Source organism: Neolamprologus multifasciatus, chromosome 22 (assembly GCF_963576455.1).
Source record: "Neolamprologus multifasciatus chromosome 22, fNeoMul1.2, whole genome shotgun sequence".
NCBI lineage: Eukaryota > Metazoa > Chordata > Actinopteri > Cichliformes > Cichlidae > Neolamprologus > Neolamprologus multifasciatus.
Window position 1 is genome coordinate 29,976,204 of NC_140459.1, and position 22,339 is coordinate 29,998,542.

Sequence of the window (22,339 nt, forward strand, 5' to 3'; positions counted from 1 at the left end):
CTATGCTATAAGAAATATAGGAAGAAATAACTCAATTTATTGAAAAGCTCAAAAAGATACAATTAAAAAGTTATCAGTAAGTGTTTTATTACGCCATATTTAAGCATTAATTTCAGCATTAGTTAATTTGACTGAGGGGCTGCTTTGTAACGTTGTAATTCACCTCCCGATCAGCGTGTGGCGGTAAAGCACCAACCAGTTGTTTGCCAAAGCGCCAATAAACCTCAAAGAAGAAGAAGACCCCAAAGTTATTACCGGAAGTGTGGTTTTTTTTTTCTGTCTCACGCTGTTAAGAAAACCTACAGACACATTAGCAATTTCCTCCTTGACTCTAAAGGTAAACAGTTGTGTATTACCTACAAACAACATGTATCATTTATAAGCAAGTAGCCGTGTAGTGTGTCTTTTTGTTTTAGTAGTTTGTGCCCGATATATACGAGCTCACAGCGGCTACCTGGCAGTTGTGTAAGCTAGTTTAGCTGCTTCTAGCGGCTTGTGCTAGCTAACGCAAAGTAAAAGCTAATGGGGACAGGGCACGGTAGAAAAGAAAGTAGCTAGAAAAAGTTACTCTTTAATGTTTGGAGGATAGAAATGTATATGAATTTCCAGGCTAAAGTTCAGGTTTCACCAAACCAATCGTGCGGAGCCTGTCTTAAAACCAAAACTTAAAAACAAGTTCATCAGAAAACGTTACTGCACTGCGAAGGAGCACAGCTAGCAGGAGTAACTATAGGTTTATTTCGCTTGTGGTTCAGCTGCTGCCACTTTGTTTGTGTCCCCATACAGCCGATGCTTTATTAGGCTAGGAAAGAGAAACTTTATTACGTTTAATGTTCTATGACTCATTTGCGCTGACGGTTAAGTGTTGCTCAATAAATAAGTCTACTTGCTGTTATTATTTCCATCCCTCTGAGCTAACCATGGCAGGTTTTTCTCCTTGTAACAGGTAACGAGAGATGAAAAAACAAGATACCGAAGAGTCCACCACTCAGGCTGCGGAGAATGCTCCACCCACAGCAGCAGCAGGGACAGAGTCACCTGCAGCTGCAAGGGACAGCTTGGAAAGCAACAGCCCCAAAGAGTCTGAACCACAGACACCACAGACGGATACTCCTCCACAGGGCGAGGAGGGGGCGGGGGGAGGTAAACTGAATTCATGTCAATCCCAGCTGGACTACATTATATAGTAGGCTAAAACCTTCCTATCATCAGTCTTTGTGACTCAAGTTTATCATCTTGTTTCCCAGTTGTGCATGCGTATGTCTACCAAGCAACCAAGATGTAGGAGTAGAGCTTTTTTCTCTATTTCATTGATTAACCTGCCAACCCGAAGGGTGCATGTACCTGTTTATTCCCTGTGAAAGGAGGAGGCAGGAGGACACATTTTTTTTCAGTTGTCCGGTATAGTTTATGAATTCCTGCGCTAAAATCTTTATCTTTTTGCAAATTACTCATCTGCTGTCTACCTAATTGGCCTGGCAGTTGGCCGTGATGGTTCTTATTCTGATTTGAAGCAAGGAAGCTTGCTAATAGCAACATGTGATCCAGTGCAACAGTCTCCTCAAGGTACTTTATATTGTAAAGTACCCTACAATAGACCCTCTGCAGACAAACAGCATTCAGCATTTAACAGCAGTATGATAAAGTATACAATCAAAAAGCTCAGTGCCTCTTTAATTTTCTGCATCTCAGTTGTAAAACTCCAGCTATGAAGTGTCTGCATCAGTTTCAGTACTATGCAAGCATCATAAGCAGTGTTAGCAGAATTTACTAATAACAATAATAATGTGTGTATGTGTTAGTCCCCATAGGGAAATTGCTCCTCTGCATTTAACCCATTCACCCAGTGAAGCAGTGGGCAGCCACCAATGCAGTGCCCGGGGAGCAGTGTGTAGGGACGGTACCTTGCTCAGGGGTACCTCAGGGTAACCGTTCAGTGGAGTCGAACCCCCGACCTTCCGATCATGGGGTCACCACTCTACCTACTGAGCCATCCCTGCCCCAGCAGGTTCCAGCTCCATATTATAATGCTGGCACCACTAATGTTTGACTCTACACTGCTTAGAATAGTTTGCTCTCTGTTGTTGTTTCATTTATTTTTATTCTTACGCCTTTAATTTGCTAAGTGAGATCCAGCATGGCCAAAGTGACAGTTAGGAAGTAGAAATGCTGACCATGTGATCATCTGTGGTGATGATAACGGCAGTCACAGGCCTTCAGATGTGCATCATGGTTGAGGACGGTGCCTAAAAGCATCTCAAAATCACAAATCAATTAAAGATTCTCATTTATTTTCAAGATATTGTAAATAAAACTTCTAAACTGTTGCTGAGCTGATAATCTGGGTGGTTGTTTTTTTTGTTTTGTTTTTTTTTATAAAAGGAGTATCATTTCCAACACGGTCTTGTAGGGAGTGAGCTTCATATTTCTCTCGCTGTAACTGTTTAATTCTACATTGTATTATTTATTTGGTTTTTTTAAATATTATGAACTGAAAACCCAAAATGCAACATATTTGACTTTAGAAGAAGAAAAGTCCCTCCATTCTGTGTAATTGCAGAGGCTCCGTTGTCTCAGTGTGACATGGCAGAGGAGCTGAGCCGGCAGCTGGAGGACATCCTTAGCACCTACTGTCGGGAAAGCATTTCAGACGATGCCAGCGACTTAGCTAACGGCCAGTCACACAGCCCAGAGCTCAATGGCCTGACCAATGAGAGGGAAGATGACAAGCCAGAGGAAAGCAAAGTCAACGGTGGTGACAGCGGTGTGGGAAAGCAGCAGAAGAAAACTCACGAGAAGAAAAAAGTGAAGGGTCTAGGTAAGAGGGGGAAGTGTGTTCTGTGTTTTGGCCAGATTTATAGGAATAAGTGGGAGAAATTAGTGTGAGCGCGCTGCACAAGTGGAAAGATTGTGAGTAATCTAATAAAAAATGCTAATTTATGACTGCACACAAAACCATTTTGTTTCGGTAATCACCAGCACAGTCCAGAAATACAAATCAGGCGATATAAAACGAGTAGGTTTTGTGTATCTTTTCAATAACGGCATAGCATTTCAGGTCAAAGAGAAGCAGACTCAACATGATCTGAAATACAGGGCCTTGATCAGAAATCAGTGAGGACTGTGTTGGATGTTACAGGCTGAGGCAGCTGTTCTCTGAGAGCGCTAATGGAGTGCAGCAGTATTCATCCAGAGAAGGGCTGCTGTTGTCTGCTCGACAAACCTGAAGTTTGTATATGGCAGCTCATCTGTGATATGTTTAGAAGGAGGACACAAAACATTAGATACCATATTGTTAATGTCTTGTTGGACTTAATGTAATGTTTGTGTAAACGTGTGCATGACTCTTGTTTTTTCCTGCATTTGTGTCTGCAGGTGTTTATTAAAGATAAAAGAAAATAATGTGACTCTCAGACAGTTGCGAGTAGCAGAATCTCGAGTTGCAATTAGTAGTACCTGAACGACATAACGTGCGAGTCAGACATTCTTGCTTGTTACGTTTGCGTCAGGTCTGTCTGAGTCACATTAAAAGATTAATTTTTAAAGATGCTTCAGTGTGTTAAGTGAAAGATTCTATATCTAAGGAAAGTTAGAAAAATAAGTGGATTTGTGGCACAGAGCTCTGTGTGTGTTCACTGCTGAGCTTGTGCTCTCTGCAGTTTTTTGAAATGTGACTAAAACCATGAAACACCGCAAACTGCTCGGCTCACTGTAAAAGTGCTGCCTGTAATACATCTGTGGCCTTTTATTCCCATCTACTCTTTTAAAATAGCAGTGCTGCAGACTAGGGCTGGGCGATATGGCCTAAAATTCATATCGCGATATAATTTGAAGCACGTGCGGTAACGATATATATCACAATATATTCTTTTCTTCTGTATAACGCATTTTCCACACTATAAGGCACACTTAAAATCCTTTAATTTTCTCAAAAATCGAGAGTGTGCCTTATGTATGAATTCTGGTTGTGCTTACTGACCTCGAACCGATTTCTGCGTGCAGAAATCTGTTGAAAAATGTTTTAGTACAACTTTGGTAAGCTGCACTGCTTGATGGATTGTCAGAGCATTACGGCTGCCGTAGTGAGGAGCTTCGCGGAGTAATCTGGGTCCAAAATTCCGTCCACTTCAGGTCCCAAAGTCAAACGAACACTAAGAGTTAAAAACGGTCTAAATTCTTTCATCTTTAATTAAATCATCAGCGTTGCTGCTTTATCGGGTGTGACAGTTAAGTTTTACATCCATGCATCCATGAAAACCGAATTTATTAAATTTAACGGAGTTAGAAGTTAACAGGAAGTTAGCTCGCTAGTTTACACCTAAACATTTCATACGATGTTCTGACTGAGAGATTTTTGAAACTAATTAAAACGTACAGCTCTGCTACCACTTCCAACATAAATAAAGACAGAAAACTAAACAGCAGTGGAGTTTGCAGGGTTACTGAAGTTGGACTACCTGGTATATAATGTTGTGCTACGTGATTGCTAGCGACACAGCTATGTTAGCATAACATTAGCACAGTGAAGCTGGAGGATGAACACCAACTTTTTTTTCCACTCAATAAAAGTTGACGTGAGGGATTCTGGTGGTTAGGGACAAATGCAATCGCATAGCAGGATGCTATACACAGGCCAAACTTCAGTCAGGAGAACAACTGAGATTATTCACAATACGAGGTTAGTTATTAACATACTGCAACAACATGGGAATAGAGCAGCTGCGAGAGAATTCAACATTAATTAATCAATGTTACGGAAGTGGAGGAAGCGCAGTTTTTGGCTTTCCCCATATTTCAAAAGTGCTTCATCTCTTTGCTATGACTGTCGCCCGCCATAATTTGCAGATGATAATGGTTGTAGCCACTGCAATGCTTTCGACCAAAACAGTCGCAGCTTGATGACATCATCAACATGCACTATCACGATAGGGCAATATAGTCAAAATCTCTATCGTTGGCCAAATTTATATCGTTTTTATCGTATATTGTTTATCGCCCACCCCTACTGCAGACCAAACGTATGCAGGATTTGCTGCTGCTGCTTCATTCATGCATGTGTGCACATGTGCATCCCGCCTCACTACTGCTACCTCTACAAATAAGTATCTTACACTGCCTCTGTAAATCTCTTAAAAATGTCCATCCAAAATCCATCAGTTTGTAGTAGTTTAAAAAGCTGCTAACATTTGTGTGAGGTGGGCGAGGTTCCATCCTGATGTTTTTATTTGCCTTTGTTGTGAGCAGGGAAGGAGATCACACTTCTCATGCAGACTCTAAACACACTGAGCACCCCCGAGGAGAAGCTTGCAGGCCTCTGTAAGAAGTATGCTGAACTGGTGAGTAGTTCTTCTGAAGTTTGTAGCTTTGGCTGTAAACGTCTTTGTTATTATGTTAACGATCACAAATACTTCAAAACATTTTAACTGCTGTAAAATTTCCAGTCTGCCTCTAAGGACAAAAAAAACAACCCAAGCATCATATTGTTTACGTGCACCATTCTTACATTTGAAAGTGTGTAAGGCAAGTTTGTCCTGTCGTGTCTTATAGGAAAGCAAGGCAGCGTCCTGCATAAAAATATATAAATGTTAGTTTGGCGGTGTCACACCTGAAAGAGCGTGTTTGTGTTTTACAGTTGGAAGAGCACCGAAACACCCAGAAGCAGATGAGGGCGCTGCAGAAGAAGCAGAACCAGCTGGTCCAGGAGAAAGACAACCTGAGGAATGAACACAGCAAGGCCATCCTGGCTCGCAGCAAGCTGGAGAGTCTGTGCAGGGAGCTGCAGAGACACAACCGCACACTCAAGGTACAAAAACAGACCCTGTCCTCTATCTGTTACATGTATACACAACGCACATGCACAGAGACTCCTTAACTTTAGTCTTATTTTACTGATGAAGCGAAAACAGTTTGGAGGGTAAAGCTGACGATTACATAAACAAGCACTCGTTGTCGTTATCATCATCGTGTCTCCGCAGGACGAAGGAATGCAAAGAACCCGGCTGGAGGAGGAGAAAAGGAAGGAGGTGACTTCTCATTTCCAGGTGACGCTGAACGACATCCAGGCTCAGATGCAGCAGCACGACGAGAGGAACGCCAGCCTTCGACAGGAGAACGCAGAGCTCGCCGAGAAGCTGAAGAAACTGTATGAACAGTACAAACTCCGCGAAGAAGTGAGTAGGCAGTGTTTTTCTTCACCCGCTTGGTTAAAGCGCCACCAGTGAGTCCTCAGTTATTTGAAACTCTCGCCTCTCTGACCTTGTAATCCCACCAGCACATAGAGAAAGTGGTGAAGCACAAAGACCTGCAGCAGCAGCTGGTGGATGCAAAACTGCACCAGGCCCAGGAGCTGCTCAAGGAGTCTGAGGACCGCCACGAAAGAGAGAAAGACTTTGTAATTATCCTTTTCTTTTTAAAATAAATACACACAGTCCAAGCACAAGACTGAATCTACACATGCAACAATCAATCTCTAACGGCTTTGTTTTCTCCCTCCACAGCTGTTAAAAGAAGCAGTAGAATCCCAGAGAATGTGTGAGCTCATGAAGCAGCAGGAAGTTCACCTCAAGCAGCAGGTTTCCCATCAGCCTTTCAGATTTTTCAGCTGAACTCGGGAATGACTTTAACATTTAAATAATGTTGTTGTTTTCCCTCACTAGTTATCACTGTACACGGAGAAGTTTGAAGAGTTTCAGACCACCTTGTCCAAGAGCAATGAGGTCTTCACCACTTTCAAGCAGGAGATGGAGAAGGTGAGGCGACTCCACTAACTTGAAGGTGTAAGAATGAAATGTCTCCGTGGTTATTGGCTGCGGTGACAGTCTTGTTCGCTTTGTGCTTACAGATGACTAAAAAGATCAAAAAGCTCGAGAAGGAGACGGCCATGTATCGCTCCAGGTGGGAGAGCAGCAACAAGGCCTTGCTGGAGATGGCCGAGGAGGTAAAGCTGGTTTGTGCTTATTGTGTCCACATCTGCTGTTAAGAAGTTGTAAACCAGTGTTTGAATAGTGTAGCTATTTAAAAATCTGTATATCTTTTCAGCTGTCTTAGAGAACAGCCCCACCTGCAGCTAGTATACAAGTGGACAACATCCTTGCTTTTATTTTGAAGGTTCAGTCACTGCTAACTGTCTAGCAAGATGAAGGGCAATCCCCAAATTAACCTGCAGCTAGTTTATTTTAGGATGCCACATAAATGTTGTGGCATCCTTGCAGGAGTCCACTCTGCAGGTGGGGGAGAGACATAGGAGAGGTGGAGAATAAACTTAACCTGGGTGTCTGTTGTCTTGTGTAGTCTGGGAGATGATTGAATGTTGGGGTGGGTACAGTTTCCTCTGCGGTGGGGTAGGGTGGGCTTCCCCGGGTCCTGTGGGGCTTGGCGGTGCTGCTGCCGTAGGCCCCGGTCTGGATGGGCCTGGGCTCCCTTGCCTTGGTGGATACCAGAGGACGGGGGTGCCTACTGGGGTCAGCGGGGGAGCTGGCCCTAGGGAGGGGCATCCTCCCCTCCCTTCTTTTCCTCCCCATCCCTGGCTACCTCCCTCTTCCCGCTCCACCACACCCACCCACACAGGTAGGGCCTTGGGGTGCGGGTGTGTCACCAGGGTGCAGGGGAGACATTCCCCCCCCCTCACTGTCCTCTTCTGGCCACCTGTACCTCAATTTTATCTCACAACTTAGACATCCACATTACTTACACTCTCATAACACATACATATAGGGCCTTGAGGGTGGGCACGTTAACGGTGTCCAGTAGACGGTCTGTGTATTCAAACCTACCTCTGGCGCCGGTGCCCACCTCTCAATTTGAAATCCATGTAGACATTGAGGGTTCTCGGGAGGGGCCGTGCTAACACCTGCTGCTCTCTGGCAGCAGCACCATGCTCTCCCTTGTTTTAAATGCACTTTAGAGCAACACGCAGCAACACTACACTTGAGCGGGAGGAGGGAGGTATGGGGTCTTAACACACCCCCGTTCTCTACTAGCTATCGGGGCGGGGGGGCTGGGAAGAGATGCTGGCCGTCCGATTGGCCTCCCTGCTGCTGCAGAGCCTGGGGCGGTCTGCTTGCCTCCACCCCGGAGGGAAGGGTAACATCTCTTGGGTCTGGGTGCCGTTTCCCCCTCTGGGGGCGAGGATACCTGGACCCGGGGTATAGAGTATGTTTGGGGAGTGTGATTGTGTGTACATATCCATTTATGTTTATTCCTACGTTGGGTGAGTGCTGAGTGTTTGTATATGTGTGCATGAGGGTGGGAATGCATGTCTGTGTGTCTGTGTGTGCCGGTTTGTCTGTGTCTATATGTCAGGTCGTGTCTTAGACTCCACCTCTCTGGGAACTCCCAGGCCCTCCAAGTGTGGAGGCCTATCTCCCCTCACCACACTCCCTGCCGGTGACTGATGCCCTCAGGGGTCGGTGCATTGTTGGTTCTTGGTGTCTGGGGCTGGGCGCTCAGGTATGTACCAGCTCACTCCTGGTGGCTACTTGGCGGGGCCTGGCGCCTGTTGCTCGGTCAGGCCTCTTCCGGGGCGCGGAGGGCCCTCGGGCCTCCGGCCTCTGTGCCTGCGGCTTGGTTCACTCTGGCACAGCTGGCTGCCGGCGGAGCCGGCGGGCACGCCGGCGCAGCCCCCTCTAGCTTCTGCCCGGTGGCTACTGGGTGACCCCTCGTCTGGGGATCCTCAGCCCTTCCCATGAAGGTGGCACGGATGCCCCTCCGGTGGTCCTCCTTGGGCTCTTGCACTCTGGGGCCTCTGGATGTCTGGGGCCTGGATCTCCTCCATGCCTGCTTCATGCCCTGGGGGACAGGGCTATGGCTCTCTACATCCTCTAGCAGACCATTACATGGGGAAACCATTTGAATACAAGCGCGCCGATCCACACAGGTGTGCACACGGGTGTTCACTGTTCGTAGACTTAAATCACACCTTTCTTGGCTGCTACTTCAAAGCACATTGTGCGCTGTCTGTCCTGCGTGCTGCACAACAACATTCAATATTTAGTATTTACTGCTGTTTACACTTAGCTAGATTAATGCGATGGTGTTGTTTAGTATGTTGCTTTGTTTTGGTTTTTTTGCTTGTTTTCTATTCTTTTTCTCTCAACAGGTGATCCCGGAGATATTTTTTTTCCCCCCTTTCTCACTGTCCCTCTCCCCTTCTGTTTTTCTTTTCCTTCCTCTTTCTTTCTCCCTTTCCTATCCCTCACTCATGTCTGTCCCGTCTGTAACAACTGAAAATAAAATAAAATAAATAATAAAAACAAAGGTCGATCAAATGGACCAATACGGCAATGCCATGATGATCCATTTGGCAAAATAAATCCATTGGGTATCCTTGTTGGTCTTCAGACAACAATTCTGACGGCTAAAGAACCAAATGGGACAGGCAAAAAAAAAAAAAAAAAAAAAAAAAGGATGCCACATAAATAGTGGAGTATGTGCCACTATTTTGAGCTGCAGAGCAGAACAAGGATTATTGGCCCTTCTATGCTCAACCTGTTTACCCTTGTGAACAGGGGCGTGTGCTAAAAGTGATGCTACAATAGCTGAGCTGAGCTTTGTTGTCGATTCACCTCCTTTATTTGTATTCTAGTCGGGGTTTTTTATACTCTATGATAAGACTGCAGTGAAATTGGCATGAAGCTGCAGTATAAATGGTTACAGGCTGCAGGGCTCGCAAAATCGCTAGCCTGACGTCCCGGGGCTAGCGATTTTTCCAGTCGGGCTACCAAAATCTGTCTCTGCCCTGCCCGTCGGGCTATCATAGGAAGGAAAAATATATGTCAATGCTTTTGCATTCTTTCGGAAATGTAGCTGGGTAATTACAGTGGGGCAAAAAAGTATTTAGTCAGCCACCGATTGTGCAAGTTCCCCCACTTAAAATGATGACAGAGGTCAGTAATTTGCACCAGAGGTACACTTCAACTGTGAGAGACAGAATGTGAAAAAAAAATCCATGAATTCACATGGTAGGATTTGTAAAGAATTTATTCGTAAATCAGGGTGGAAAATAAGTATTTGGTCACCTCAAACAAGGAAAATCCCTGGCTCTCACAGACCTGTAACGTCTTCTGTAAGAAGCTTTTCTGTCCCCCACTCGTTACCTGTATGAATGGCACCTGTTTGACCTCATCATCTGTATAAAAGACACCTGTCCACAGCCTCAACCAGTCAGACTCCAAACTCCGCCATGGCCAAGACCAAAGAGCTTTCGAAGGACACCAGGAAAAGAATTGTAGACCTGCACCAGACTGGGAAGAGTGAATCTACAATAGGCAAGAAGCTTGGTGTGAAAAAATCAACTGTGGGAGCAATCATCAGAAAATGGAAGACATACAAGACCACTGATAATCTCCCTCGATCTGGGGCTCCACGCAAGATCTCATCCCGTGGGGTCAAAATGATCATGAGAACGGTGAGCAAAGATCCCAGAACCACACGGGGGGACCTGGTGAATGACCTTCAGAGAGCTGGGACCAAAGTAACAAAGGTCACCATCAGTAACACACTACAACGGTAGGGAATCAAATCCCGCAGTGCCAGACGTGTTCCGCTGCTGAAGCCAGTGCATGTCCAGGCCCGTCTGAAGTTTGCCAGAGAGCACATGGATGATACAGCAGAGGATTGGGAGAATGTCATGTGGTCAGATGAAACCAAAGTAGAACTTTTTGGTATAAACTCAACTCGTCGTGTTTGGAGGAAGAAGAATACTGAGTTGCATCCCAAGAACACCATACCTACTGTGAAGCATGGGGGTGGAAACATCATGCTATGGGGCTGTTTTTCTGCCAAGGGGACAGGACGACTGATCCGTGTTAAGGACAGAATGAATGGGGCCAAGTATTGTGAGATTTTGAGCCAAAACCTCCTTCCATCAGTGAGAACTTTGAAGATGAAACGAGGCTGGGTCTTCCAACATGACAATGATCCAAAACACACCGCCCGGGCAACAAAGGAGTGGCTCCGTAAGAAGCATTTGAAAGTCCTGGAGTGGCCTAGCCAGTCTCCAGACCTCAACCCCATAGAAAATCTGTGGCGGGAGTTGAAAGTCCGTGTTGCTCGGCGACAGCCCCAAAACATCACTCCTCTTGAGAAGATCTGCATGGAGGAATGGGCCAAAATACCAGCTACTGTGTGTGCAAACCTGGTAAAGACCTATAGTAAACGTTTGACCTCTGTTATTGCCAACAAAGGTTATGTTACAAAGTATTGAGTTGTATTTTTGTTATTGACCAAATACTTATTTTCCACCCTGATTTACGAATAAATTCTTTACAAATCCTACCATGTGAATTCATGGATTTTTTTTCACATTCTGTCTCTCACAGTTGAAGTGTACCTCTGGTGCAAATTTCTGACCTCTGTCATCATTTTAAGTGGGGGAACTTGCACAATCGGTGGCTGACTAAATACTTTTTTGCCCCACTGTATGTCATTGGCATCGGTGAGCCACTGTCAATATGTGACTTATTGAAATCGCGTTTGAATTTGCGCTTGTTTTTTGCTTTCACTTTGCAATCACGCGAACTGTGTATAGAGAGCGACAGTACTGATTGGTGGGTGACGATAATTTGCGCACCAATTCCTCTGGCATCGTCTTATCAATCGTTAGCTTACTATGCAAACATGACAAGTGAAATCTCCCGCAACAAGCTTAAACATGTGAGAGGTTGATCGCGCAGAGAATCGCTGAGCGTTATGTGAGTGCGTGTGTAAAAGCAGCAGGATATATATTTTAGTTCTGCTGAGCCAAATAAGACAGGTCAGGGTGAAGAAGTGACAGCTAAAGAAAAGCTTACCACAAAATGGAAAAGTTATGACAAATCAGACTATAAGGCAAAAAGAAAGTGCAGCTTTATGGTTTCATGGACAAAAGAATTTCTGTGGCTGCAATATGACGAGCTAAATAACCAGGGCTGCACATAAGTGGTCCGCAGGTGCGCATTCGCTGTCAAAATAAAAAACCCGCACAAGATAAGAAGTTGCAACGCGTGTTTGCGTACATAAGATTTTCTGGAGGAGGACAGACATTTGTTTAGAACTCTTAAAGATGTCGAAGAAGCAAGCTCCTTTAAGCAATTACTTGGTGTTCCTCCACCTCCAAAGAAATGTCAGAAGGAGTCCGAACCACAAAAGAAGCGCCTATTCTCGGAAAAGTGGTTGCAGGAGATGAGCTGGCTTCAAACAAATGATGAACGCACAGAGATTTGGTGCAGAATGTGCCGTGAAAATCCCACTCTAGCGGACAAAAACATTGCCTTTTTATATGGACGCAAATGCGCGTTGCAACTTCTTATCTGGTGCGCATCTTTTATTTTGACAGCGAATGCGCACATGCGGACCACTTATGTGCACCCGTGTAAATAACATAATGTTCTGCCGGGTGTGTTGTTGGTTTTCCCTCGATTTCTGAGTCGACAAGTGCCTTTGTTACTGGGACCAGTCATTTTAAGAAAGGCCCCCATTAGAACCCATAAGAAATGCATTATTGCTCAGTCTGCAATATCTTTCCCAGAACAAACACCAATTGCAAATAACATACTAAAAATAAACCTGAAAAATCTGTTTAGAACAGCGTACTATGTTGCAAAGAGTGAACTACCACTGGCACAATTTAGCAGTCTTTGCAAACTTCAGAAAGCAAATGGCCTAGATCTTGGTTCCACTTGCCTCTTACCCGTGACTTCAGTGGAAATTTCAAATTCAGGATCTGACACAGACTGATTCATGTTCTACACAGTTCTTACAAGTTCATAGAAATTTCTGTTCAATTAGAACCAAATATTTGAGTTGATGATTGTAATTTTTATACAATGTTGTAATTTGTGTTTCAACAATTTTTTGATTAATGTTTTGTTTCCGTTACAATATTATACTTTAATGTATAATATTGTAAAGGAAACAAAACAGGAAACAAAACATCAATCAAAATTTTTTGATTGATGTTCTTTTTTATTTGGGCTACTTAAATTTATTTTGGGCTACCAAAAACTGAGGAGTCCCTGCCTGAAGGGCTACCAGGGATTGTGAAATTTTGCGAGCCCTGGGCTGCGTTGACATCACATTTGCTTCACAGACTATCACATTTGTAACCTAACCTTAAAATTTCAAGCCACGGTTCTAGACAGTAGAATCTTACGTAGACAGTTTATTATGGCTGCAGTGTTTATTTTCATTTGTGATTCTATTAATTTTTTAAGCAAGTGTGGGTGTAGGAAGTGGATGCATCAAATCTCCAGTCAAACCAAAAGTTTGGTGACTTTGCACATGAACAGTAGAATAACCTGCAAGTCTTGTTTTGCAGCAAGGTTACGACATCACAGTTTCATAGGTGGCTCAGTCCAGAGTCCTAACGATGTCACCGCCTTTGGGTCTCTCTTAGGGTGTTAAACAGATCCATGCTTATTCGTTTTATGGATACAAGAAGCCAAAAACCTCACTAATGGGAATCTTTTCTGTGACAACATGACGATGTTTCAGCTTCCTTACAGCTGAAAGTGGAATCTTCTGTTTTTCAATGCACAGATGGCTAAAAAGCTGACAGCACAGTTGCTGTAATTTTGTGTGTGTGTGTGTGTGTGTGTGTGTGTGTTCACGTGTGTGTGTGTGTGTGTGTGTGTGTGTGTGTGTGTGTGTGTGTGTGTGTGTGTGTGTGTTCACGTACGTGTGTGTGTGTGTGTGTGTGTGTGTGTGTGTGTGTGTTCACGTGTGTGTTCACGTGTGTGTTCACAGAAAGCCGTTCGGGATCGTGAGTTTGAGGCACTTCAGGGAAAAGTCCAGCGGCTGGAGAAGCTCCGGCGGGCGCTCAAAGTCGAACGGAATGAGCTGAACAAGAAGGTCCAGAGCCTCAGTGGCGGCACAGAGGGAGCCCCCACCTCCAACCCAGGGACTGACTCCCCCTCTCCACCACCTACAGACTCTCTGCTGGAGCCTGGCACCTGCCCTGCCCCTGACACCACCACCGCCTCCACCTCTTCTTGCTCCCACTCCTGCCCCTGTGAGCCACAGCTGGACACAGACACCCTGCTGGAAGAGGCAAACACTCAGCCTGTCCAGGCACAGGAATGAAGCAGCACTGCTCACACGTTCTTCAAACCACCCACAGATAAGCCACCAGCCTGCAAGCCACTACTCCTCTGCTGGATGGAGCCCATGTTAAACACTGGGACGGAAGCAAACTGCAAAGTCACACCTTTATGTACGAGGCCAGAATACCAGATCAGCGTTTGACAGAAGGGTTTAGTTGTAATCTCCCAGAATCTTCTGCAAAACAGTCTGCTGGTGTAATTACATGCACACTATCACATAGTTACTGTGAATGTATAATGCAATTTTCTGCAAAAAATTGGTTTTCATGGTTTTTATTAGCATCTATCGAGTGTGATCATCTACAGGAAGCAACTAATCAGCCACGCAAGTTAATACTATTACAATACTTTCAGAAATAACTATAGTGAAAGGATAGTGATCATATTTACAAGTTATTATCTACATATTAATGTCAACATGTGTAAAAATTATCAAAGAACAGAAACCAAGGATGACATAAAGGACCACCATAACAACATAAACTATGCCATGTAGTCATATTAACACATCTAAATTTGTATATACAAATTATCAAAGCATTTTTAGCAAATTAAAAGTATATATAAAGCTCGTATGAATAAATTTACATGAACTACATCACTTTGTTCATTCTATTTCCTAAGATCCAGAGCCAGTGTTTATTATTCTGACTCTTCATTTCTAACTCTCGAGTTTGTTCCCCTTGTTTTGAAGTTTGCCATATTCTTCCTTTCTGTTTCTGAACTCACACATGTACATCCTGTACTCAATACTCTGAGTAAATTTATTTCCTGCTTTAAATCACACCATGAGAGTTCCAGAAACATCTTTTGAAAGCATTATCCATATTTAACATATTAATTAGAATAACTTATTTGAAATAACCTCCAGGGCCTTAATATTGCTCTTAGACTGTATGTAAACGGTGGCCACAGTGGCATCACCCTTTGGTTTCTAAGTCACATTTAAAAGCCTCAAATTTAGTGTTTTTGCCACGACTGTGTTGGATTTTCAAAGTCAGAAGTGACTTTTCATCTTTGTACAAGCAGGTGGAAATATTAAATTAACAGCTAATGCTAATTAGCTTGGTTAGCGAGATGCATTCATAAATTGTAGGGGTGCAAATCAAAGGCACACATGCCTGCAACAGAATAAAATAGTAGAATTTCAAGCTAGATTACAAACTAATTTCATTTAATAAAATCTTCCAGAAGGTCCCAGCAGCACAGACATGGTGGAGCTGTCCACCTCAGTGACTTGAATTAGCTGACCTAGCAAACAGCAATTAACTACTCTAGCTCCCTGTGTCGGTCAGGGCAGGCATTGATTCACATTGATAACAGGTTATCATGGTGGTGTTATGAAGGGATTTGTTTTCCCGGGCTGGAAACGTTTTTATTAAAGTTTAAGGCTTTGGGGATCGACTTTTGAAGCAGGCCTCAAGTGGCCACTGGAGGAATTGCAGTTTCTGGCACTTTGTGTGTTCACATTTTTCAGGCCCAGAGGTTTTTGTCGCATCATCTTCAGATCTCATCATGTTTTTTTGACAATTAATAAATGTTATTTTATTAGCTGACAACCCCAAAATATATGTCCATAATAACCTCATTACTAGTGTGCATGTAATTCCACCGACCGCCTCTGTGTTGTGCTGTTTTCCTACACCTCCGGTCCAATCGGCCCGGCAACAACAGCAACACTGCTGTGTAAGGTGAAGCCAACCTGCTTTATGGTGTAAAGAGTCAGAGGCTGTGTGTGTGTGTCCAGTTAGTCTGCTTCAGTTTGCCCGCTAATTGTCAGTATTTATCCTAAAACTCACATTATGTGTTTCTTTCAAGTGAAGTCTTAACAGCAGCATCATATTTTTAGCAGGTTCAATTCATAAAAACAAAATCATTTTTAGGCCTGTCCTGAAGTTTGAGTCCCACTTATTAAAGCGTCGTACTGATGTTTAAAATGACAATTTTATGGCACTTAAGCATGTTATTTTTGAAAATTAAGGCAGCACATTACTGATGTGACATCAGATAAATATCAGCCACTGATCGACCAATCCTTTTACTTGTCAATATTCTGATATCTTGCATTCCTGAACTTTTGGTCCGTCTGCATTGTTGGAAGATGAATCTGTCATTGAAATGTGGAAATCTGGCAGAGCACGCTATACTCGCCATTAATTTAGAGCATTGCTAAAGAGTTTTAGTTTTATGACTTCAGTTGCTTTTTGCTAATTTTGTTCAGGTTTGTCACTCTGCAGTAATGACCTCTTTAAACTCCATGGTTGTCTGGTGTGTGTATGGTGAGTGTGTGTGATAGAAGTACTTTCAGTTTTTCCCAGTTGAATGTTCAAAGACCTCTATGCAACGCTCGTGTCTTGGTTTTATTCTATAGCAGTCTGATCTGACAAGCACTCAGCTGAGAATGTATTTTTATTATATCCACTGTCCTGCATGGATGTGCTGTACCACACATGACATCTCACAGAGGAACACACACACATATAGATTTGTTTTTCCTTTTGGCCCACACTTGAGCTACACCGGATTGTTTCGATGTTGAGTGTAATGTTGTGAATCTCTTGAAAGATGCACCGACTGAGCCGATGTGAATACAGATGGAAAAGTTAGACCGCCTCTTAATGGACCATTGAACACGTGTCTTCTGACATTCTTGTGTACTACATAATATGTAGCACTGGGAACAGAGTGACGACTCATTTTCATCTGATATCGCAATGACAAACCTAATCTCTTCCATTGTCCTGTAGGACAGATTCATTCCTGTCCCACAGTGGACCGGGAGGTTCACTCACCATAAGAAGGAACCAAAGATCTTTCTGTTTTTGTTGGGGGTTTTTTGGTCTTTTGCAGTACTTTTCTCTGGCTCTGTATATTTTGTTTCTTGTTAAATAAAAGAACTGACTTAGCTTTGACCTTCTAGACTCAAGCTTTTATCTGATGCTTCTATAAATATTTGGTCAGTGATGCTTGAGTTTTGAGTATGTGTGTAATTTTGCCTCAGTTACAGCACCACGGTGGATTTTAAGTTGAGGTGGTTTTCCAAAAATGCCGCATTAACTGTTCAGGAATTCCAGACATTTTTCGATACTGTGCCGAATTTTCAGAGTGTCAGAAGTCCCTGGACCTTCAGACCTTTAAGATCAGGGATGTCAAAGATGTTTTACGTCATTGACCATGTATGGCCCAATTTGAGCTTTAAGGGGCCGGCCCAGTAAAGCTCCCCATACTATAAGCGGGAAAAGAAGTTGAATTAAATGTTTAATCCCAGAGTTATCTAATTATAAGGAAATGATGTGCAATTTAAATAGTACATCTCAGGTCTTGCATGATAGACAAATGTTACTGTAGTAAAGTAATCTGTCAACAAAACTCTTTGGGTTTAAACTGTAAGAAATGAATGCGCTGCAGAAAAAAACGTTCTGTTAGCTCATTGCTGAGACTGACCTGTATTATAAAACAGGAGATTTTTATATTATTTTCAGAAAATTGCTGAGTTTGTTGCTGCAAAGTTAAAAAACAAGAACATGAATTTCTATAGTAGATACTACAAAAAAAATTCCACACCTACACTTTTTTGCTAAGTCCCTGATAGGTTTATTAATTAATTTATTTATGTATTATTTTTCACCTAATAATCATTTCCCCCGCCTGCATCTACAAATTATTGGACTTGGTATTGAATTATTACTCAAGATTCTTTATTTGTCATGTGCATGGTTATGCAGGTATAACACACAGTGAAATGTGACCTGATACATATATATGATACTGGTTTTATGTGTTTTTATATTCAACATGGAAATGGATCAAAATGAAATGAAAATTGAGGAAAGGGCAAAGGGAAAATTATACATGTGAAAATAAGTTAAAATGATATACTGTTATAAATTACAGCTATCTGTAGCAATATATACGCTGTTTATAGTATGGGTGAAAACGAAATTAATCAGACTGGAGCCTCAACAAATATGTTGGAATAATAGGGTTCAAAAAAGATAAACAGACTAGAGATTTTGGGGGATTTTCTTTTTAACTACTATAACTATTAAGCGTTACTCTACTCTCCTGATCAGAAGGTGGCGGTAATGCGCTCGAATGCGATTTCCCCACCCGCCAAGAGAAGAAGAACATTTCCTCTTCCGCCGCGGCTCCGGCTCCTGAAACACGAGTTTTCATAATTTCTCTTTCAACGGGAGGAACGGTGACAATACTGGACTTGCTGCCGACACTTAGCTGACAAAAATGGTTAGTGTGCTTCTTGGTAAATGGTTCCTGATGCTAATATTTGTTTTCGAATGAAGCGGTTTGTTGATACCAGGATCGCCTCCAGCTTAGCTAGCGTAACTGCTGGTGCTACCGTTAGCTTAGCTCGAAAATTAGCCAGCGACAGCTTATATTTGAGCTAGTGTTAGCTGGGTGTAGCTAAAAGAGGTTTCGCCGGCCTGTGGTGGTTGCTACAAGTGGAAAGCTGCTTTCCCTTTTTCTTCCTTGCACTTTTCTCTCGTTCGCTGTTTTGCCAAGCATTTCAACGTTAATAGTTGTTTCGTCATCGTAGAGCCCTGCGCATTGTTTCCCCTTTGAAACAGGGCGACCTGCTGATTTAAAATCAATGTTGGTGTTGTTCACAGAAACCGATCCTGCTCCAGGGCCACGAGAGGTCCATCACTCAGATCAAGTACAACAGAGAAGGAGACTTGCTGTTCTCTGTAGCTAAAGACACGGTGGGTTCATAATAGCCAAGCTCACTCATCCATTGTTTGTTAGTTTGTTTGAAGCTGGCTAACTCGTTGATCATCTCTCTCTACAGGTAGCTAACGTATGGTACTCGGTCAATGGCGAGAGGCTTGGTACCTACAACGGACACACAGGAGCTGTGTGGTGTGTGGACTGTGACTGTATCCTTATTTTTCTGGAAAAAATGCTTGGAAATGTTTTTTGTAGCAAACGGATGTAGCTTGAGATTGTACTGTATCGATCGTGCATGCTCAATCATCCAGGTAAGGAAATTTAACTAAAGTAATTATGTTCATCATAAAAACATGAGCTGAGGTAGTCTTAGATATGTGACATTGAGATGAACAGAGCAAACTTTCTGGGATGAGTTTGTAATCCTGTGATGTGTCTGTGCTGAGGATACGCATGTTTGGATCCTTAATTTGTCTTCTCTCAGGGGACACTAAAAATGTGCTAACAGGATCAGCAGATAACAGCTGTCGGTTGTGGGACTGTGAGACCGGTAGGTTGAAAACAAGTTAATCATTTTTCTTTCACTAGCTTTGCATGATTTCAAACTAATCCTCATGTGTGGTATACTTGGCTTTGCTCTGCTCCCTCAATTGATCTTCTGTCTCAGACTGGCTGTTTTAGCTCCTTTCATGTTAAGTCTAACTATATTTTGATTGGCTGCTTCTTGTAAACAAAGGATTTGAGCAAGGGATGGGTGCTCACAGCCTTAGATGGCCATATTAAAAATTTCTGTTTTCAATGACATAGAGAGTAGAAAAAAACCTGAGGATTTTGTGGGGATTACTTGTCATTTTAAATTTTGTCCGAGTTTAATAAAAGCATCGACCATTTTAACAGTGTATAAGAGAAAAAGGAAAAACATAATGTATCCACTTTAATGCCATTTTTGCAGCATCGTCTGAACCACTCAGGTATGAGACAATCTCTAACCGGAAGTAGCTTGTTCTACAGTGTCATAAAGCCCACAGTGTGTCGTCCACAGGTAAACAGCTGGCTCTGCTCAACACCAACTCTGCTGTCCGAACGTGCGGCTTCGATTTCAGCGGCAACATCATCATGTTCTCCACAGACAAGCAGATGGGTTACCAGTGTTTCCTGAACTTCTTTGACCTGCGGGATCCACAGCAGATAGGTGCATATACACAGTGTTAGCAGTCATGTTGATCTTAAAAGAAAAAGGGCTACGAGACTAAAGAGTCACACATCAGAAGAGGTGCTTTGAAGCCACCATTGGGCACATTTTCCTCCATAGACCAGTGTGAAGTAACTCATCTTTGTCCGCAGTTTTATATGTATTTAGAGAGAGTTTTACTGTATCTGTGGAATTATTGTCGTATATGTAGATTATGGCTCATGTCAGTGGTATAAAGTTGTAATTTCTCTCTCTCTTCTCTCTGCAGAGGACAACCAGCCCTACCTGACCGTACCTTGCAGTGACCACAAGATCACCAGTGCTGTGTGGGGACCTCTGGGAGAATTTGTCATTGCCGGCCATGAGAACGGAGAGATCAACCAGTTTAGTGCCAAGGTTTGTCACACACACTGGGAACATGTGGGAATGTATTAAACAGGCAACATGGAAAGCAACGTGCTATCTACACACAGCTCACAGTGCTACGAAAATGGAGCCTCTTCACCTTTCCCTTGATTTCTGTATATGCTGTTACCATGGTGATTGCTCATATTAAACATGACCAGAATTTCATATGACGCCAGAGTATGTACAAGGAGTCATTGTAAGCCAGACTGCTCCAAACAGTTTCACACCATCTTTTTTTCCTACCCTGGTCCTGTGTGATGTCAGAGAGGGTGTCCTTGTATGGTTATCTCAGACATGCAAGAGGCAGCTTATCAGGACAGAAATGGCTTAAAGGGAGCAGAGCCAAAACGACTTGTTTCAGACAGGATGAACTGATGAGGTCCACTGTAACATGAAAGGAACAAGACTTATTTTGAATTGTTGAGTGCATGAATAAAAATGCAGAGCTTGAAACAAGAAAAAAATGAATCCCGCTTCAAAGCGTCATGTTGAAACATGCTTCATGTTTTGGACAGTCTGGAGAGATCCTGAAGAAGGCCAAGGAGCACACCAAGCAGATCAACGACATCCAGACATCTGTGGATCTGACGATGTTCATCTCTGCCTCCAAGGACAACACTGCTAAGGTAAGCCTTTAAACACAACCTCTGAGATCAGGTCAATGATGTACGTTCACTTTAATGTCACATGCAGATGTTTGTGATGCTGTTACTGAGTGTTGGTCATGTTCCTCATATTCTTGTAGTTGTTTGACTCGACTTCTCTGGATCACATCAAGACATTTAAGACAGAGAGACCTGTTAACTCTGCTGCCATCTCCCCGATAATGGACCATGTAAGAGAAGCCCCTCACAGGTGCTGCATGTCCTTTGCACAGAGGATCAGTCTGACATTTAATATTTACTCAATGCTGTGTCACTCAGGTGGTAATGGGAGGTGGACAGGAGGCCATGGAGGTCACTACGACCTCCACCAGGATCGGGAAGTTTGAGGCCAGGTAAGCTAACGTGACAGATGTGGATTCCCCTTTTAATGCTTGATTTTAGTCCTTTCGGGAACCTGACGTAGTGTTGTGGTGGTAACCACCTTCTTTGTTGTACTCAGGTTCTTCCATGCAGCCTATGAAGAGGAGTTTGGCAGGGTCAAAGGTCACTTCGGCCCAATCAACTGTGTGGCATTCCACCCTGACGGCAAAAGGTAAAAGACGACCGTCTTCCTGACCATCATCTTCAAATATACAGACAGCGTGGTTGAAGCAGTTGTTAACACTTTTCTCCTGCTGTTGTCGTTTTGTGCAGTTACAGCAGTGGAGGAGAAGACGGATACGTAAGGATTCATTACTTTGACCCACAGTACTTTGACTTTGAATTGGAGGCGTAAACTGCCAGCCCGCCTGATCCCACAGCTTCAGCTGACATCAGACTCAGTCCAGTCAGGAAAGAGGAATAACGGACAGTCGGCACTTTGTCTCCTCCCCTTCATCTGAACTGATCTGGAGTCAGGGTACAACAAAGGTCTACGCTGTACACTTCTCCCAGATTACTTCACAATAAAGGAATAGAGCCGACGAGAGTGTGGTGTTTATTGTAAGGCTTTTTATCTAACATCACTTTTGACACTCCTGTGGCATCAGGGGCGTCTGGATCTCTGCATATTTTGTGACTGGACTTTAACCCATTCTCCTGAAGTGTATTTAATTTGACAAGAATTTGACTTATCAATCATTTTTCTGTTGTGAAGCCATTCTGCCAAAAATCGCTATAAAATACCTTAAAAAGTTGTTCCAGTTTGTCATCTCTCATTTTGATAGCACTTGATAGTAAAAATAAGCCTGAACAGTGTGGAGTGATACAACTTTATAGTGGTGATTTTATTTCTTATACTCTCATGTGGGACATACCTCTTCCATTCTCTCTACTAAGCTCAATGATCTGCTAATGAATCTGAGCATTCAAAGCCACGTGCACGGACAATT

At 43.2% G+C, this 22,339-nt stretch overlaps 2 protein-coding genes across 2 annotated transcripts; both read left to right on the top strand.

Annotated features, from left to right (window-relative positions):
- Nucleotides 1–210: 210 nt before the first annotated feature.
- On the top strand, nt 211–18,323 carry txlna (taxilin alpha). The gene is made up of 11 exons (XM_085148225.1): nt 211–337; nt 947–1,143; nt 2,561–2,818; nt 5,245–5,336; nt 5,633–5,803; nt 5,976–6,170; nt 6,272–6,391; nt 6,498–6,572; nt 6,657–6,749; nt 6,842–6,937; nt 13,723–18,323. Exons 2-11 carry the CDS (start codon nt 957–959, stop codon nt 14,056–14,058), a joined length of 1,623 nt encoding a protein of 540 aa, XP_085004351.1. The 5' UTR covers nt 211–337; nt 947–956; the 3' UTR covers nt 14,059–18,323.
- Nucleotides 18,180–22,144, top strand: eif3i (eukaryotic translation initiation factor 3, subunit I). The gene is made up of 11 exons (XM_085148228.1): nt 18,180–18,323; nt 18,707–18,799; nt 18,886–18,973; nt 19,249–19,314; nt 19,807–19,956; nt 20,225–20,352; nt 20,880–20,990; nt 21,110–21,199; nt 21,288–21,361; nt 21,469–21,561; nt 21,663–22,144. The coding sequence occupies exons 1-11, from the start codon at nt 18,321–18,323 to the stop codon at nt 21,742–21,744; spliced, it is 978 nt and encodes a 325-aa protein (XP_085004354.1). The 5' UTR covers nt 18,180–18,320; the 3' UTR covers nt 21,745–22,144.
- The last annotated feature ends 195 nt before the right edge of the window (nt 22,145–22,339 follow it).